Source organism: Rhinolophus sinicus, chromosome 1 (genome assembly GCF_057876585.1).
Source record: "Rhinolophus sinicus isolate RSI-liver-muscle chromosome 1, RSI-T2T, whole genome shotgun sequence".
Classification (NCBI taxonomy): Eukaryota; Metazoa; Chordata; class Mammalia; order Chiroptera; family Rhinolophidae; genus Rhinolophus; species Rhinolophus sinicus.
In genome coordinates, this window is record NC_142501.1 from 119,805,316 (window position 1) to 119,826,605 (window position 21,290).

General features: G+C 36.6%; 1 protein-coding gene across 3 annotated transcripts in view; it reads right to left on the bottom strand.

The window, feature by feature from the left end:
* Window positions 1–21,290, bottom strand: part of NSUN6 (NOP2/Sun RNA methyltransferase 6) — a 48,307-nt gene that overhangs the window by 18,873 nt on the left and 8,144 nt on the right. For all 3 annotated transcript variants that reach the window (XM_074324836.2, XM_074324838.2, XM_088789075.1), the window contains 3 exons: window positions 12,865–12,974; window positions 11,812–11,965; window positions 1,170–1,251 (listed from right to left, as the gene is read on the bottom strand). In XM_074324836.2, the coding sequence (XP_074180937.2) occupies window positions 1,170–1,251; window positions 11,812–11,965; window positions 12,865–12,974 (346 nt within the window). The remainder of the gene's footprint in view (window positions 1–1,169; window positions 1,252–11,811; window positions 11,966–12,864; window positions 12,975–21,290) is intronic.

Sequence of the window (21,290 nt, forward strand, 5' to 3'; positions counted from 1 at the left end):
CCATGCATATACGATGAATTAATTTACAACAAAGGAGCCAAAAATATACAATGGGGAAAGTACAGTCTGTTCAATAAATGATGTTGGGAAAACTGGATGCCCACCTGCAGAAGAATAAAACTAGACCACTAACTTACATCATATACAAAAATCAACTGAAAATGGATTCAAGACTTGAACGTAAGACTTTAAACCATAAAACTCCTAGAAGAAAACATAGGCAGTAAGCTCCTTGACATAGGTCTTGGGAATGATATTTTGAATCTGACACCAAAAATAAAACAACAAAAGAAAAAATAAGTGAGACTACGTCAAACAAAACAGCCTCTGGAGCCTTCCGGTCAAGATGGTGGAGTAGCTAAATAATGTGCTCACATCCTCCCATGGCCACATCAAAATTGTAACTAAATTATAGAACCATCATTGAGAACCACCTGAAGACTAGCTGAACAAAACTTAGAATATATAGAAGTCACATAGAGACTAGTAGGAGGAGCTGGTCCCACACATACGGTGTGGTGGAAGAAATGGGAGGGATATCTCAGCTGTTGAGCCCCCCTCAGAGGAGTGAGGGGTCCCAGCCCCATGCCAAGCTCCCCAATACTTCATTAACTTGGGTAACCCTGTTGAAGAATCCTAACAGATCTGACCTTTGATACCTTCTTATATCGGGCGTTATAACAACAATGGTAATAATACCACCTAACCAGACTGGATCAAATTAGTTAATATACACACAAGTGCTTAATAAAGTGAACAAGGCAAAACAAATTACTCATTATATTACAGCAATTAACAACCACCTGCCAAAAACCTGTTAGTAGTGAAACATTTGACTCTTACTTAAAATTACAAATAAATACCTGTAAGTACAGGAAATGCACTCATTACTTACAGATTAATATTTTGAGAAGGAAAGCAACAATTATAATAAGCTTTATACTACAGTACCTTGGGCAAAAAGGTTAAAAAGTAGTTAAAAATCAGTTGAGAAATAGAAAAGAATGTCTACAAGATTTTTTCTTACTGCTTAACCAAAGGTAGATCAGAAAATATATAAACAGACCACAAAAATATGTTAATAGAAAATTTTAAAAACCTTAGATTTCAAATAATTCACTAAAGTATGTTTCAATGTCACTACATATTTTACTTTTACAAATACTTACCTGTAAAAATAAGTAGCCGGGCAGTACATTGTCAAAAGAAGGACTGAGATATACTGGTTCTGTCATTCTTATGCCTATACCTCTGAAAAGTAGGAAATCTAATGTTAGTCTGTATAAATTACACAAAGTCCACTTCTGGGAATATACTCAGGAAGCATGTCAAATATCAGATGCTCAGCCTTTTTAAAACCTTTTTACTCGACACTGAAATACTTAGAATAGTCCTGTGAATTGTTTCTCAATTTTTACCTGCTGTAAGCCATTAGGAGAATTAAAAAGGACAAAGTTACATTAATTTTTCATTTGGGCACAAATGAATTTGAGATTTGAACAGACTACAGAAGCAAAGATCATCTGAGTCTTTCTTTATTGATTCATCCTCATCTTTCTGGTTACCGATTTTTGACCACGGTTAGCTTTTCAAATCAACAAACAATTCAGTTTGTAAGGCACTGTGCTAGGTACCTGTATGGAAGATAAACATATACTAAGCAATGACAAACGTGCTACACTGCTCTCATCTCTTTAGAGAATAATGGCCTGGTACTACAGACACAATCCTCAAGATGGTCTTTTCCACATTTGTCCCATGTTATGAGTGGCAGTGGAACTGGTAAGAACAGGAAAGGCCAGGATCCAGGTGGATAGTGACCCAGAGAAACAAACATCAAACCCTGGGAGAGGTTGGCAGAGACTATCAAAACGGAGAGAAAGCACACAAATACTGTTAAAGCAAGTCTGGTGTATCAGGCCACTCCAGATGGGGCAACAAAAGAGGAAATCAACACAGTCTTCTGGGGATTAGAAGGACACAGAAAAAATTATAGTCTTACCAAAAAGAATAAGAATCAGGACTTAAACCAAGCACAAAGGTACAAGCAAAGAGTATCCGAGTAGGGAAAACAAGAACTGAATCCTTAGATACAGAATGCTAGACAAGTTCATAGCTTATGAACTCATCTATGCAGAGAAGCATCTATCCAAATGGTTTGTACCACTTGATGTAGGCAGGTGAGCTAATTTTATTCACAACACTTCGGACACCAAATGTGTGGGTTTTTCTTTCTCATACCAACCAATTCTCCGTACACCAACTCGGTGGGTGTCCTAGAATTCAATTCTGACATTATCAGAAGTTATCCCCAGACTTCACACTTTTAAGGGCTTGGAGCAACACTGGCTTTACTCCAGATGCCAGTTGTACATCCTAGGTTGCCACCTGTACTTCCGACCATGGTTATGAATTTGAGGATTCTCACAACTCTCTCCTCAGGCTCAATAATTTGTTAGAACAACTCGCAGAACTCAGGAAAACACTTTACTGTTACCAGCTTATGATGAAAGACACAACTCAAAAACAGCCAAAAGGAAGAGATTCACACAACAAGGGGATGGGAGAGAGACATGGAACCTCCATGCACTCTCCTAGCATACCACCTTTCCAGTACCCAGATGTGTTCACCAACCTGGAAGCTCTCCAAACCCCATCCATTAGGGGTTTCTATGGAGGCATCATGGTTGATTAAATCACTGGCTACTGGTGATTAACTCAATCTCCAGCCCCTCCCTTCTCCCTAGAGCTCAGGGGGTGGGACTGAAAGTTCCCACCCTAGTGACGTCATAAAAATGGTGGCATGAGGTGTGCCTCTTGAAATCTCCCCTGGAATTTACAAGAAACTGAACTATAACTCCACAAAGGACTCCCTGCGCAGCAGACAGGCAAGACTAAGAGGCACTACTGAAATCACGTAAACTGATAATGCAAATTGCGCTAGCAGGGGAGGAGGGAAGGGAGAAGTGCAGAGACGGGGCCACGCTGGCACAGGACGCTGACCTAGCTCGGTGCTCTGAGCTCACTGCATCCCAGAACTACCGCAGCTGCGGGAGAGGGAAGAACCTGGACTGCTAGGGCTCCGCTTATGGCCCACAAGGCTGAGGGGACAGCATATAACACGGCTGAAGCCAATGCTCACAGCAGAGACCTCGGAGCAAAGGGAAGGCTGAAAACAGTGGTTTAAGCCCTCACTGCGGAGCAGAGAATGGAAGCCTTAAGCACTGAGCCTAGCCGCTCCCTCCCTACCCTCCCAGAGCTTGCCCTCCCCCACCTGCCCAGTGATAGAAATAGAACGGTAGCAGTGTCAGATCAAAAGAACAGAATATACGCAGTTCTGAGAATTGTGCTCCTCAGACATGGACTTGCAGCCCAACTAGTTCCAGCAAAGGGGAGGGAGCCATGGAAGCAGAACCGGATGTGGTGGTCACTGCCATTGCTCTGGGCCACAGCTCACAACACAAACCACCCTTGCCCCCACCTATTTGGGCGGATCCCTGCAGGAGTAAACAGCTGCTGAAACACAAGGGCTCTGAATCTGGTGCAGGATGAGCTTTGGAACTTCAGAAGCTCTACACATCCCCCAACGGAGGCAGCGCCCTATGACCCAGGAGAACTGTTAACAGAGGAGAAGCCCTCCTTCCAGGGAATCCCCCCATTGTGTGAGAAGCAAAAATAGTGCAGACAAAGTATGACATTACAGGGTGAGAGAGAATAAAAGGCTGCAGTCAGAGAGAAAATAAAACATTCTACCAAAACCTACTGGAAAACAAAAGAAAGACCTCTTTCTATTAACCTGTTGCAGAACCCACTCCTGCAGATGTCTAGGAAGAGAAATAATAAATCATGAATTGCCATGAATAACCAAGGCAACAAGACAGCTCAGAAAGAAAATGAAAAGTCTCCAGAAAACAAACTTAAAGATATGGAAATATGTGACTTAAATGACAGAGAATTCAAGATTGCAGTTCTGAAAAAACTCAATGAGATGCAAGAAAACACAGACAGGCAGTTGAATGAACTCAGAAACACAATCAAAGAACAACACAAACATTTTACCAAAGAGACTGAAATTTTAAAAAAGAACCAAACAGAATTTCTGGAGATTCAGAACTCAATAAAAGAAATGAAGAATGAAATAGCCAGCTTAGGTAGTAGAGTTGACCAGATGGAGGAAAGAACAGTGACGAAGATAGAAATCTGGAAATGACACAGATAGAAGAAGAAAGAGACTTGAGACTTAAAGAAATGAAAGAACTCTACAAGAACTTTCTGACTCCATCAGAAAGAGCAATATAAGAATAATGGGCCTACCAGAAGGAGAAGAAAGAGAGAAGGGAACAGAGTATATTCAAGCCAATAGTCGATGAGAACTTTCCAAACTTGTGGAAAGAAGTGGATCCTTGAATCCAAGAAGGAAATAGAACACCTAATTACCTCAACCCCAAAAGGCCTTCTCCAAGGCACATTATAGTGAAGCTGTCAAAAATCAACGACAAAGAAAGAATCCTCAAGACAGCCATGGAAAAGAAGACGGTAACCTACAACGCAAAGCCCATTAGAATATCACCAGATTTCTCAGCAGAAACTCTACAAGCCAAGAGGGAGTGGAACCAAATATCCAAACTATTGAAACAGAGAAATTATGAGCCAAGAATAACATATCCAGCAAAGATATCCTTTAGATATGAAGGAGGAATAAAGACCTTTACAGACATACAGAAGCTAAGGGAATTTTCTAACACAAGACCTGCACTACAAGAAATACTGAAGGAAGCTATTAGACCAGCATGGATAGGGATAATTTGTGACAACCAAAACGTAAAAGGGGGGAGAGTAAAGGCCTGAACCGGAATATAGGAATGGAGAAAGTAAGCGTGCTGAAGAAAATGAATACTCTAAATATCAAACTTTCTTTTGCATAAACTTAACGGTAACCGCTCAGAAAAATCCAGAACTGAAATATATAACGTAATAAAAGAAGAAACAGAGGGAAACATCATAGAATACCACCACATAGAAATAATAGACAACAAAAAGGCAAAGAAACAATGGAGACACAGTCTGACCAAAAAACTAAAGATAGAATGACAGGAAATCCTCACATATCAGTAATCACCCTAAATGTAAATGGACTGAACTCACCAATAGAAAGTCACAGAGTAGCAGATAGGATCGAAAAACTAAACCCAACCATATGCTGCCTCCCAAGAGACACATCTCAGCTACAAGGAAAAACATAGACTCAAAGTGAGAGGGTGGAAATTGACACTCCAAGCAAATGGCATCCAGAGAAAATCAGGTGTAGCCATACTGATATCAGATGAAACAGACTTCAGGGTGAAAAAGGTAACAAGAGACAAAGATGGACATTTCATAATGGTAAAGGGGACTATACAACAAGAAGACATAACAGTCATCAATATTTATGCCCCCAATCAGGGAGCACCAAAATATACCAAGCAACTACTAACAGAACTAAAGGGAGAAATTGACCAAAACAAAATTATAGAAGGGGACCTAAATACATCATTGACAGCTATGGATAGATCATCCAAATAGAAAATAAAGAAATAGCAACCCTAAATGACACATTAGATAAATGGACATAATTGACATATATAGAGCACTTCATCCTACAACATCAGATTATATATTTTTTTCTAGTGTACATGGAACATTCTTAAGGGTAGAACATATGCTGGGACATAAAACTAGCCTCAGCAAATTTAAGAAGATTGAAATCATACCAAGCATATTCTCTAATCACAAGGCTTTGAAATTGGAGATCAACTGGAAAAAGAAAGCAGGAAAAACCACAAACACGTGGAGATTAAACAACATACTTTTAAAGAACAATGGGCCAAAGAAGAAATAAGAGGAGAGATCAAAAGATACATACAAACAAATGAGAATGAAAATACATCCTAGCAAAATTTTTGGAATGCATTGAAAGCAGTTCTAAGAGGGAAATTTGTATCATTAAAGGTCTATCTCAAGAAACAAGAAAAATTCCAAATAAATAACCTCACGTTACACCTTAAAGAACTAGAAAAGAACAAATGAAACCCAAGGTCAGCACAAGAAAGGAAATAATAAAATCAGAACAAAACTAAATGAAGTAGAGAACAAAAAGACAATAGAAAATATTAACGTGGCAAAGAGCTGCTTTTTTGAAAAGATTAATAAAATTGACAAACCCTTGGCTAGACTCACTAAAAGAAAAGACACTAATAAACAAAATCAGAAATGAAAGAGGGGAAGTTATCACAGATGCCACAGAAACACAAAGGACCATCCAAGAATATTATGAAGGACTATATGCCACCAAATTCAATAACCTAGAAGAAATGGACAAGTTCTTAGAAACATATAGCCTTCCTAGGCTGAATCATGAAGAACTGGAAAATCTAAATAGACTGATCACCACTAAGGAAATTGAATCAGTCATCTGAAACCTTCCCAAAAGCAAAAGTCGGGGACCAGATGGCTTCACTAGTGAACTCTACTAAACCTTCAAAGAGGATCTAATACCTGTCCTACTCAAACTCTTCCAAAATAATTGAAGACACAATATTCCCTAACTCGTTTTATGAGGCCAACATTACCCTGATACCAAAACCTGGTAATGGTAACACAAAAAAAGAAAACTACAGACCAATATCTCTGATGTATTACAGATGCAAAAATCCTAAACAAAATTCTAGCAAATCGAATGCAACAATACATTAAAAAGATTATTCATCACAAACAAGTGGGGTTCATCCCAGGGGCACAGGGATGGTTCAACATATGCAAATCCATCAATGTGATACATCATATAAACAAAATAAAGGACAAAAATCATACGATTATATCACTTGATGCAGAAAAAGCGTTGGACAAGATACAACATCCATTTATGATTAAAACACTTAATAAAATAGGTACAAAGGAAAATACCTTAACATAATAAAGGCCATATATGACGACCCCTCAGCTAATATCCTAATTAATGGTGAAAAAGTGAAGCCCTTTGTTTTCACAGGAACATGACAGGGCTGTCCCCTATCACCTCTGCTTTTCAACACAGTGTTGGAAGTCCTCGCCAGAGCAATCACACAAGAGAAATAAAAGCCATCCAAATTGGGAATGAAGAAGTTAAATTGTCACTCTTTGCAGATGACATGATGCTATATGTAGATAACCCCAAAGACTCCACCAAAAAGATATTAGAAACAATAAATGAATAAAATTGTTGGCTACAAAATCAACATACCACTGCAGTCCTATATACTAACAATGAAATCTCAGAAAAAGAAATTTAAAAAACAATTCCTTTTTCAATTGAAACAGAAAGAATAAAAATACCTAGGAATAAACTTAACCAAGGATGTGAAGGACCTATATGCTGAAAACTATAAGACATTTTCTAAAGAAATTGAAGAAGACACAAAGAAATGGAAAGATATTCTGTGCTCATGGATTGGAAGAATCAACATAGTTAAAATGGCCGTATTACCCAAAGCAATATACAGATTCAATGCAATCCCCATCAAAATCCCAAGGCATTTTTTAAAGAAATAGAACAAAACATCATCAGATTTGTATGGAACCACAAATGACCCTGAATAGCCAAAGCAATCCTAAGAAAAAAGAAGACTGCTGGAGGTATCACACTCCCTGACTTTAGCTTGTACTACAGGGCAACAATAATCAAAACGGCATGGTATTGGCAGAAAAACAGACACATAGACTAATGGAATAGAACTGAGAACTCAGAAATAAAATCACATAAATATGGGCAGACCATTTTTGACAAAGAAGCAAAAAACATACAATAAAGACAACCTCTTCAATAAATGGTTGCTGGGAGAATTGGAAAGCCACGTGCAAAAGAATGAAACTGGACTTCTATCTGTCACCATGTACCAAAATTAATTTAAAATGGATCAAAGACTTAAGCATAAGACCTGAAACAATAAACTGCATAGAAGAAAACATAGGTACTAAACTTATGGACCTTGGGTTCAAAGAGCATTTTATGAATTTGACTCCAAAGTCAAGAGAAGTAAAAACTGAAATAAATAAATGGGACTATATCAAACTTAAAAGCTTCTGCAGAGCAAAAGAAACCATCAACAAAATAAACAGGCAACCAGCTGAATGGGAGAAGATTTTTGCAAACAGTGCCTCCGATAAGGGGATAATATTCAAAATATACAAGGAACTCATACAACTCAACAACAAAAAAACAATCCAATTGAAAAGTAGGCAGAGAACCTGAGGAGACATTTCTCCAAAGAGGACATACAAATGGCAAATAGACATATGAAAACATGCTCAACATCACTAATCATCAGAGAAATGCAAATAAAAATCACAATGAGATATCACCTCACCCCAGTTAGAATGGCTATTATCAAGAAGACAAATAGAAACAAGCGTTGGAGAGGCTGTGGAGAAAAAAGAACCCTCATACACTACTGGTGGGAATGCAGACTGGTGCAGCCGTTATGGAAGGCAGTGTGGAGGTTCCTCAAAAAATTACGAATAGAATTATCATATGACCCAGCAATCCCTCTCTTGGGTATCTACCCAGAAAATCTGAAAACATTTATCCATAAAGACACCTGTGCTCCAATGTTCATTGCAGCCTATTTACAGTGGCCAAGACATGGAAACAACCAAATGTCCTTCGATAATTGATTGGATAAAGAAGTTGATATACATATACAATGGAATACTATTCGGTGATAAGATGAAATAGTACCATTTGTGACAACATGGATGGATCTTGAGATTATAATGCTAAGTGAAATAAGTCCGACGGAAAAAGTAGAGAACAGTATGATTTCACTGATACGTGGTATATAATCCAAAACAACAAAAGAACAAAACAAACAACTGAAAGAACAAAAACTCATAGACATAGACAATACTTTAGGTGTTACCAGAAGGTAAGAGGGTGGGGGGGGAGCGGGGCTCTAGAATAGGGTAAATGGGGTCTAATATATGGTGATGGAAAGGAACTGACTCTGGGTGGTGAACACACAATGTAATACATTGATGCTGTATTACAAAACTGTACACCTGACCTCTATGTAACTTTACTAACAACTGTCACCCAATAAACTTTTAAGGGAAAAAAAAAAAGAAGAAAGTTCCAACCCCTCTAATCACATGGTTGACTCTTTCTGCAATCAGCTCCTCAGTCTCCTGAACCTAGCTAAGCTCCGCCTCCCAGCCATCACTCATCTCATTAGCATACAAAAGACACTTACCATTCCAGAGATTCCAAGGGTTTTAGGAGTTGAGTGGTTACCCCAGGACAAAGATAAAATTAGTTCTTCTTATGCTGCACTTTAGAGTAAAATAATTTCTGTAGCTATTTATGAACTGTCATCGCAAGGGGTACAACTATGAATTCCATTCAATTCTGACATCCTTCAGGATAAATAAATGTTAACTCCTTTTCTTTCTCTTCCCATCCTTTTTATCCTCCCTTATTTGCTTACCCTGTGATATCTCTGAATCTGCACTTTTAATCAGAGTTGAGACTGGTCCTTGCTCCAGTCAGGATTAAATTAAACCACTTCATCGTCAAATAGTTCCCATTCCTGAGCAGTAAATACTCAAAGGAACCTTCTGAAATGTCACTGCCTCACATTAAAAACTCAGTCCTTTGTTGAGGCACCTGGTGCTCTTACCTGGATCAATACCTCACCGCCCCCATCCAGAGTCTAGACCCATTATTCAATGCCTTGAATTCCGCAACCTGATCACTCCATAATGTAAATGACTTTCTGACTTGCAGGATTCCAGTCTTCTGAAAAACACTAAAACACTTATGTGCCTGCCTTCCTAACCCAGGTCCCACCGAGTGGCTTCCAGTCTGGGACTCCTTGACTATCTCCTTCGCACCATACCTACCAGCACAAGTGTGTCCATTCTTAACGTGACAAAGAATAATTTAAGCCAAGTGATGCTCAGGTATGGGATTACAAGTTTCTTTTAAAACTATTTTTTAATACCAATCTCCAAATAATAATGCACAGTACAAGATCTCATAGGATAAACAGCCTGTTAATAAATTAATCTACCTCTAAGTCTATGAATAACTCAGCTCACCTAGAATTCAAGAAACCAATGGGCGAAAATTTACTAGTTGAGTACTAGTAGATTCGGTTCTAAAAGTTTTAAAGACTGTAAATAAGAACCAGGGTGTACATGTAGCATTTCTTTATGAAAACATGCTCTTCCTCGCATAGGCAGAGAAAGAAATCATAATAGTATGACTGAATACTGAGTTTAAAAACTGAGTTTAAAAATCAAGTTTTCTGAAAGATGGCTGCTTTCTATTCCCACCAACGAAGAAAACATTACGCAGAAAAATCTGTCGGCACAGTTACTAGAACTACCACATGGCAGTTACTAGAACTACCACATCAAACAAGGTAAGAGGATGAAGAGTGTACCACTTACAATGAACCATAGGAGGCAGTCAAAATATCAATCCCTTACTACTGACTCAAAGATAAACACAGAAGATATATGCTTTATCTTCATATTCAAAGTCTTTGTAGAAGAAAATCTTTGTTATTGGCCATTTCAGGAGAATTAATTTCAACTATAAGCCCAAATTGCAGCAACATAAAAAACAGTTCCAGGAATCAGACGTGTGGTCCAGCCCTATGAGGGGAAGGGAAAACTTGATCCTCCCAGGTTCTTTTGGCTGCTCTAATAATTAAATCTACGAGACTGATTAGATTAACAAGAGAAAATAACCAAATTTAATTACATACATATATAAGGAAACCCCACGTACATGAGAGATTCAGAGACAGAAAGGGAAAATGACATGTTTATGACATTCTGAGTGAAGGTTGATGGAAGTTACCTTGAGGCTTCAGAGGGGAGGAAAGTCATTCACAGGACATTCACAGGATAAGAGCTGATGCTCATTAATTAGATGTTTGCTCTGACCTCTAGCTAGGTCATAAGTTATTTCTGGTGATAATTCTTATTATGGGCAAGGCCCCTAACTTTAAGGGAGAGGTAAAAGTTTCTCATGAACCTGCAAGGTCTCAATTGCTTTTAGCTCAAAATAATTCACATGCCAAAGGGACACACCTTGGGGAGGCCTGTTCTGAATTCCTTCACCTAGATTCACAGCTTTCACCATGTCTACAACAGCTGCCAACGTTAAGTAACTGCAGTTGTCCACAGAACTCCGAAAACAGTATGAAAATACTAAGCAAAATAAGAAACTGGACTGACTACAGATTTAATTTATTTAGAGCCAGTAGTAACCAGAGATGGTTTAAAACTATATTTTAATTTGGTTTGAGTAAATCCAAACATTAATTTTTGACCACAAGTATTCATGTGAGTGCTAGCTTTCTGGTAAAATTTATTTTTAATTTAAGAATATTTTTCTTTTTAATTTATATTAAAATTATAAGCTTTTCCTTACACAAAATCAGAATGTTTATAAAGGTCTGGATGCATTCATATAATTTATCCTTAATCAAGATAAGTAGTGTTCTCCAAAGATGCAAAAATTTCAAATCAATAAAATTCAAAAGTAAAATTACTTGACAATTATCATGTAACTAGTTGCTTACTCAAGGCTCTTTATCTGAGGATTTACTCTTTTACCTAAAAGGATGTTTTCTGAAAAATATGGATATATGGGTTAATTATTTTCCAGTTCAATTTATACCAAAGAATTTATTCATATAATGCAATTAGATATATTGTTACATTGTTTTTAATTTTCCTTGAACCACAAAAAGCATACTTATTTCCCTCAAACACTTGATGACATACTTCAGGTCAGGTAGCCCGCTGAAGATTTCTTTGCGGCTTGATTCAGAAATCCCATTTCCAAGAAATACTTTAGTTCCATCAAATTCTTTGGCTCCTTTCTTACATTTGCCTTTAATATCAGAATACACAGAAACCACATCTCCAGCTTTCATAACTAGAGAAAGAAGAAAATCATATTATATTCTATACTTTGATAGAAGAACAGTGAAAATTCTTTAAGTTAGACTGGGGACCTCTAGGGACATCAATCGTGGACATGAAGCAGCTTAAACTGGCTAATTATCTCAAAGTAATCCCTAATAGGAAATATGACTTTTACTTTTAAATGTTGCCTAAAAAATCTAATTGAAGATTTTTTTTCCCCGAGGAAAACAAAGAAATAAAATATTCTTCAAAACATCCTACTTCAATTAGAAGTTTTTAGCTAAGCAGAAAAAATATCTCTAAATTATTTTCCCCCCATCTAACGTTTCCTAAGAGACTTCATATAAACCTTGTTATCTTTGGCTTAATCCTCGAAGTTTCCTTCAAAAGGATTCTTCAAAAACATACACTAAAATTTCTCAAAGGAATATTTCTAAATTCCGCAACTCTGTTGGTATTTCTTCTCAGTTTTCATTATAGCAATTAAGGCCAAGATTTTAATAAGCCCATACATTCATTTATATGTGTGTATAGTAATACTTAGAATACCTTGAAGCTGTATGGTGTACCGAGTTGATTTATATGGATAAATCTAGTTTTGTGGTTATTTCATTAAGTTATTTTCAGTAACAAATCCCAGTGACATTAACAAGGGGAAATTGTATTCCACTTCCAAAAAATGTTTTAAGGTCTAACCTATTATAAATTGGTCCAGTCCATTAACCTGACAACAGTGGTGAGTAGCCTGTAAGCCACAGCTAGAAAGACTGTTCAAATCACATACTCATTCGTAGATTAGGACGTTTTCTGTAAAGCACAGTATTTTAGGCTTTGTGATCCACATTTAAGCCTCGTGACCTATTCCTCTTTGAACTTTCTTTTTTTTTTTTTTACAACCGTTATACTTACATTTTGAAGCTGACACAATTCCTGGAATATAGACATGGGCTCCTCTTAACACTGCATTGCCACACTGGGCTCCAACAATGGCTTCACATTGTTGTTGTTTTATATTCTTCCTAAGGAAATAAGAGCAATTTAACACAGTAATATATCTCCAACGTGTACCAACCTTCTCAATGTTTCAATCTAAACCCTAAGTAAATAACCTCTTTAGTCCTGATTGCCCCAAGATAACATCATTAATGAATAAACGAGAAAGGGAAAGCTGGGAAAAAAAAAAAGGATAAATATAGAGAAATAGAGAAAATATTTTTTCAAAAAAAGAGATAGGCATTTAAGGAAAGAAAAAACAGAAAAATGCGGAAGGCAGTAAAGTGGCACCTGAAATTGTGCAATCACTTAACAAGCATTGCTTTTTATTAACAGCATTGAGAGAGAAATAAAGTCCTAAAACAGACACTATACAAGGAATTCAAAAACATTTCTAAAGTGGGATTGTTGCATGGTAAATTATTAGTAAAGTAGGTGGACAAAATATTTTTCTTCCTCTCTTGACCAACTTTTTTTGAATGTTTTCCAATTTCTCACCTCCAATTCATTCCTTAGATCACTAAAATCTACCGTTCTTGTTTTCCCGAAAATAAGACGTAGCCAGACAATCAGCTCTAATGCATCTTTTGGAGCAAACAAGACCTGGTCTTATTTTACTATAAGACTGGGTATAATATAATATAAAAACACGCCATCGTCCTCTTCTCACTTTGCATCCTAACCCTTGGTAATCTCATTATTTCAATAATCACAAAAATAATCCATGTATTCCAATGTTTAGCATTTCTAGACTTTCTAATTACTTACAGGTAGCTAGCTATATCTAGGTATCCCACAATTACTTCAAACTCAACAAGTCCTAAACAATGTTATTTTTCTCTGATCCACTCCTCAAATCCATGGCAATGCCCCCAATCTTATCACCCTCCTATGTTTCCAGTCTTGAACAAAATGTCATTATCTGCCTGGATAACCAAACTAGAAACACCAGCATCAACTTGAATCCCTTCTTCCTAAACCTCCAAACTCCACATTCACTGAGTTACCAAATCACACCACCTGCAATTCTCGACAGGTCTTCTGGGCCGATTGCGTGACATCAAACATAACTTGATTACTGAGTAACTTTCTGCCTTTTACCTTTGATTGCTTTCAGATCTTGTCTTTGTTGTTCTGCAGTTTCATTCTCAAGTATCTAGACATGGATTTATTTTTACTTTTGGCTTCAGACTCTTTGTACTTCTTAAGTCTGTCCATCAATTCTGGAAAATTCTTAGTCATTACATTTTTCACTATTATCTCACCTTCATTTTTTCTATTCTCTACATGCAGGACTCATTAGAAATATGAAGTACCTTTTCATTCTATTTTCCATGACTCAACTTCACATTTTCAATTTCTTTATCTCTGTTGCCTTTCGTTTGAGTCATCTACTTCAATAATTCTCCATCAGTTGAGTCTAACCTACAGTTTTAATTATGGAGTTTTTAATTTTAATGATATTTTTGCTTCTAGAAATTCTTTTTTTATTCTACTTTTCCCCCCTTAGGCTCTTCTGTTTTAGATTCCCACTTTTGTTTTTAATCATTTTAACAAAACTGATTAGTTCCATTTGCCAGTTTTTGGGAAAATCTAATCCTTCAATTTGCTGTATATGCTGATTCTCACTCATGGTGGTTTGATTCCTAGTGTAGCCTTAAACTATGAGAAATGTGTGTGGCTTGAATGAATGTGTCACTCAAGAGTGTTTTGCCCGGTTTTTGCCAAGCAGCTCAGGAACTGGCTTAGGATCATATTTTTATGTAAATTCCCCAGACACAGGTTTCAAGACCACTTGGGTAGTATGACTTGAAATTCCAAACCTTTATAAGGCATGGAACAAGAGTTGTGCATTCTCAGAGGTTTCCCAACCCAGACCCTAAGGCAAGACAGATCCAGTTCCTAAATTACTGACTGGACATTTCTCACCTTGTAGCGGTAACACCATGTTGTTAAAACCAAAGCTCCTAAATTTAAGAGACCAACCACCTCCTCTCCCACATCCCCTAACCCCCAAATATTAACTCACAGGCTCACTGCTCTGTTTTCAGTTACTCTTCACTCTAATTCCAGAATATTTCACTTAGATTCTTAATCACGCAGCTGTGCATTTTGCAGCCTATTCCTTATTTAGTATTCTTTGATGTAGCAGAAACATTTCCAGGTTATCTAGTTCACCATGTCATTGGAAACGACTTATCTCCAGTCTTGCAGTTCATCTTATACACACACTGACACATTTTGAACTAATGTTTCAAGAAAAAATATCTTTACTATAGACAATGCAATATACTATAAAATATCCCATTTATTTTCTAAAATGTTCATAAAAAATGATTTCACAACCTAATAATAGGTTATGATCTGCGCCACTTTGGAAAACACAGCTTTATGTTATCAGTACTGTGTTCCTAAAATACAGATCTAGTCATAACTAAAAGTTTTTACGAGTATAGCTCCAATAGTCTGCAGAAAGGAAAACTTGGCTTAAGTATGTATATATATATATATATATATGTCCCCTTTACACTTCAGTCTACCCCCCCCCCAACTTCAACCTCATCTTTCACTAACTTCTCTGAAAACCAACTGAGTACTCAAACCTGATCACTTTTGTGATGAACCACCATACATTTTCATGCCTTTGTATTTTTGGAAATACTTTCTCTCTACCTATCATACCTTTGCCCACCTTATCTTATCCACCTAATTCCTACCCACCTTTAAGACTCAACTGAAATACTACCTACCCGGAGAAAATCTTTACCCATTTCCTTGTACTCAGTCCTTCCTAGTCTAGGCTCGAGGTACTTAATTCATACCTCTACTATAACATTCATCACAATCTGACTTGTACCAAAGTTCTCTGCTTTTAGACTAAACTGTATTTCATTCATCTCTTTAACACCTTTGGGTCTCACACATAGCACCAATTCAAACAATGTTTTGTGAATAGAACCGTGTAGTGTAATCAGAAAGCTTTTATGAGAATAACCATTTCATGGAGAGGAGAGACTAAAAGACTACAGAGAAAAGAGTTAACATAGCAGGCTTGAACTTTTATTGTTTCCTTGAAAGGCCTCGTTATAAGGTTGGACCTTGGCTGCTCTCTGGGAACTTACCACTATCAAGTGATAAGTGTCGCTCACTGTGCCTAAATTATTTGTACAAATAAACGTTTATGGTGAACACTGACTTTCCTTCTGGAGGCTGTAATTTTGGTCTGTACCTGGCAGGGGGGTACGTATGTGACCAGCAATGAAAAAAAAATCATGGATGCAGTCTCTAATGAACTTCCCTGGTTTGCAAAATCTTACATGTTGTCAAACTCATGCTGGGGAAATAAAGTGCATCCTGTATGACTCCACTGGAAAATAAGCTTGCAAATGGTTTTCCCTAGATTTCGCCCCATGTCCCTTTTCATTTTGCTGATTTGCTCCAGATTCTTTCACTGTAATAAATCATAGTCATGAGTATGACTCTATGCTGAATCTCTGAGTCTTCCTAGAGAATCATCCAACTAGGGTGTGGTCTTGGAACTCCTTCAACATAAGGACTAATTGTTATAAAAACATAAAATGTCACATGCAAGTATCAAGGTGAAACTCAGCTCTGCTAAAGGAGAATTTTAGCCAGTAAATATGAAAGTTGATATAGGGCCAAAAAAAAAGCGTAATTTTTTGATGAAAAGTTTCTAAATAAAGGAGTGAAACAACATTAAAGAAAAATGATTTTCCAATTGTCCAGTAATAGAGATTGGAAGAAAAAATAGTACGAAGGTACTTAAGATTAAGAGAAAACTACTAAAACATCTATTCTGCCATAAGAAAAGATGAAATAGTGCCATTTGTGACAACATGGATGGGTTCTGAGACTATTATGCTGAGCGAAATAAGTCAGACAGAAAAAATCGGGAACCATATGATTTCACTGATATGTGGGATATAAAACTGAAAGCAACAAAGGAACAAGACAAACAAAGAAACAAAAACTGACAGACATAGACAGTAGGACAGTGGTTACAGAGCGTAAGGGGGTAAGGGGTGGTAGATGAGGGTAAAAGGGATCAAATATATGGTGATGGAAGGAGAACTGACTCTGGATAGTGAACACACAATGTGATATATAGATGATGTATTACATAATTGTACACTTGAAAACTGTAACTTTACTAACCATTGTCACCCCAATAAACTTTAATTAAAAAAAAGATCATGAAAAAAGAAACATCTAAAAATGAGGTGACTAGGAATTAAAATTATGGGAAGACTAAAATTATGGGAATGTTTCAATAAAGAGTATATAAAAATATAGGCTTTTATCTATTTGGCATTTCTTTAAATGCACATATTAGCAACCCTCCACCAAATAGGAGATAATGATAATTTTAAGATATCACGATAGTAGCATGTCAACCAAATATTTTTCAGCAGCATTACCATCTGTATTTAATCAGCAGTCTTTGTGCAATTATTAATACTTGATAGTCTATTGCATTTACCCTATTATTTCATACATACAAACAGTAATTCAAAGCCTACAGTACTGGTATTATGAAAGATGGAAGTCAAGCAGCTTGAAACAGAAGGGCAAATCCAGCCTCATTTGGATCTCAAAAGATTTACCCTATTGAATTACGTACTCAAATGGGAAGAAAAGGAAGAAAATTAATTTTCTGACTTGCTAGCAATGTTTTGTTGAGGTTTTTATCAAAAAGGGAAGAGCACTGATAGAGAAAATGTACAGATCCTTAAAAATAACTGAATATTGGCCTAAAAAATTCAACTGATCTAAATGCATTCTTTAGAAAATGCTGGTTGGAATATGATGTTAAAAACACCCTTATATCAAGAGAAGCCTGGCATTCAATTTTCTCTTTAAGTTTTTCAATAAAATTGATATTGATAACATCAAATTCAGCATTACAACCATTATGTTCAAGCTCATTATATTACTAATGATAAAACCTTCCCAACATTAAAATATATTTGATCAGTATATTAAATACCATGTTAAATAAATGGAGGGAACTTCAATTTATGGTGGAAAATTACCTTTAAAATTTGTTTACTGTCTATAAAGTTTGACCTATATTTTGATATTTTAAACAATTGTGGGATATTGAGCTTCCAGTAAAAATTGGTAAAAAAGAATGTATATTTTTTTCTGAAGCCCATAGAAATGGAGAAAAAACGAACTCTGAGAAGTTCCATTTGCAGTAACACTATGAAACCGTTATACTCCCAATGATAAAGAATAATTGCCAGACAGTGAAATTTGGATCAAATCTAGTTCTTCATCAGCGCATGAAAGTTTCTGACAAGGAAAGGTCTTTACTACTTAGAACCAGGACTGGAGGTTCAGGGAGAAAAATAAGGAGACTCTGGGAATGCCTTGGCAGGCATTGTTCATCAGATAAAGCTGAAAGAGAAACTGGACTGTCAGAATGAGCACAGACAGACTATCTGCGTTTTCTCTAACAAACCCGGAAAAACTGCCTAGAAGTAGCTGCGGGAGGAGAAGGGAAATAAGTAGCAACCAGCTTTATTGCTCATCACCTGAGTTCCCTAAGCATAAACAAAATGTAATTCCCAGATAAGAAAGCTGTGAGCTGGAAGCCTTCAGGAGCCTCAGTCTTTATCAGCATTGCTCACCAGGAATAGAAATGAGTCACTAAGGAAGACATGGTAAAGGTATTTCTGAAAAACACATCTGATTAGTTGTCTAGACACACACTTCACCCCATTCTGTAGCATGCTTGAGCAAACTGCCAACTAAGTGTATCTACGTGACTGTAACTGTTTCCACTCAATGAGCGAGAAGCAGAAAGGATTCCTTCATAGGACCTATGCACAGCTAGTACAAAAAAATAGTAAGTAAAAGACAGGTTAAAATGTACAACAAAAAAAGGGAAAATTTTCAAATACTTCTCTATATTTTCAAAGATGCTGAAAGAAAGAAACCTCAAAAAAAGTATGTAAAAACAAGATTTTAAAAAAAGGAAAAGAAAACAAAACAGGAGAAAAGTGAAGTTGCAGAGCTCAGGAAATAAAGAATATCCTCTGAAATAAGCAAATCCTCTGAAATAAAGAGTTAACACAACAAGCTACTCTTAGAAAGGTCTGCTTACAAGGTTGGCCCTTGGTTGGCACCTGGAAACCTGACTGGGAAACAGTTCTCGACACTGATATAAAACCTTCCCTAATGGTAATAGTAGATTATTGTACCTAAACTGATTGTAGAAGCAATGTGGTTTATTCTGAATACCTGCTTTCTTTTGGGGAGCCTGAAATTGTGGTACGTGCTAGGCAGAGGGTGCCTATATGACTAGCACCCAATAAAAACCTTGAGCACTAAGTCTCTAATGAGCTTCCCTACTAGACAACCATCTTACACGTGTCCCAACTGGGGGCTGGAGGAATTAAGCACGTCCTGGTAACTCCATGGGGAGGAGACTCTTAGAAGCTTGTGCCCAGCTTCCTCCAGCTTTTACCCCACGCACCTTTTCCCTTTGCTGATTTTGCTTTTGCACCCTTTTGTGTAACAAATCTTCGCCATGAGCATGACTATACGCTGAGTCCTGCCAGCCAATTACCAAATCTGAGGGTTGTCTTGAGGTGTCCCCACACAAGGAGGGCCTGCACTGAAATCCAACATACAGAGTCCTAGTGTCCTTATGATAGAGAAAAGAGAAAAGTGTGATGGAAAAATATTCAAAGCACTACCAAAATACTTATATTTAAAAAGTCACACTATGTTTCATTCAAAACTAAGAAAGAACAGTAAAAATCAAACTATAGCCTAGCCAACTTTCTAAAATTCAATGACTAAGAATCCCATAGGTCTCCAAGCAAAAACCAAGATTTTGTTACAAAGGAGATAATTCTTTTTTTGGTCTCAGATTTCTGCATCGCTGTACTTAATGCCGTAAGATTATAAAAGTTATGTCTACAAAGTGCTAAGGGAAATAACATGTGACCTGAAACTACTAGTATCATCAGCCAAGTTGTTGTTTAAATATAAAGGCAACAGGCAATTCTCAAGCAAGGAAGTAAGCAGAGCACAGGAGAGACATAGTCTGGAGCTGGGAAGCAGGTGCTGCAGGTCTGATAAATGACTATTGTCACCAACCAAAAGATGAATCAAGATAAAGAACTCAAAAATAAACTACACCATTTAGGACTAAAAGCAAGCACTGGATCCATTTGAACTATGAATAAAATTGCATAATGAATAAAATTGTGATAAACCTTTACAAAGTTAAAAAACTAACAAAGTAAAAATTGGTTGGTGGGAGTTATAGGGAAAATTTAAGTGTAAGAACATCCTCATTTTTCATAGTGGAAAAATCAAAAGATAATAACGTGATAAGTTTAAAAAACAGAAGAATCGACGTGATCCTTTTAGAAATGCAAGGTAAGTGTGTGAATCTACTACCCTAAATAATTTTTTAATACTTTCTTGTAGTAACTCACTATTTGTGTTTTATATAGTTCACTAATATGCTGATGGCTAGCCTAGACCACTACAAATAGGATGAAAGGATTATTAAGGTCAGGTAAAAGTAATAAGTACAAAAAATAAAGTTAAATCATCAAAATAATTTAAAAGAACTAAAATGGCCAGTTACCAAGAATGGAAGAATCAGAATTTCTCACATACTGTTGTTAAAACTTTTCAGAGATCAGTACTAAAATATGCACAGACCACTGAACCAGTGATTCTTGTCTGTTGTACCAACTTATCCTGTAGACATGCTTATGCAAATACACACACAGAAATATCCTAAGAATATTCACTGTTGATAATAATTAAAAAAAAAAAAAGGAAAAAAATTAAATGTCTATCAATGAAGAGCCAGAAAAATAAAATTGAGCTCAATGATAAAATACACTATTGATACAGCTATTAAAAAGAATGAAATAGCATTATATGAATCGTGGACATCATGGAAAGTTGTCCACAACATATTCTGAAATGAATCAAGCATAACCTTAAAAGACCTGTGATTGTGATTGACTGCAGTAACTGATTTAAAACTAAACAGGAGATAACAGAAATCAGAACAGTGGTTTCCTGGTTGGGGAGCAGAATGCAAGAGAATGTTATCCGGTGAGGGAAGTGGTCTAGATCTTGACTGGTGCGGGTCTTGGCTACATGGTTGTATAAATTTGGCCAAACTCAGGGAACAGTACACTTCAGATACCTCCATTTCACTGTATACAAATTTCGCCTTAAACATAAATAGAATAAGAAACTAAAAAAATCAATTTTTTAATTGCAAAAGTAATACATTATAGTAAAAAATAAAACAGAAATATTACAAGTGAAAATCTCCTCTT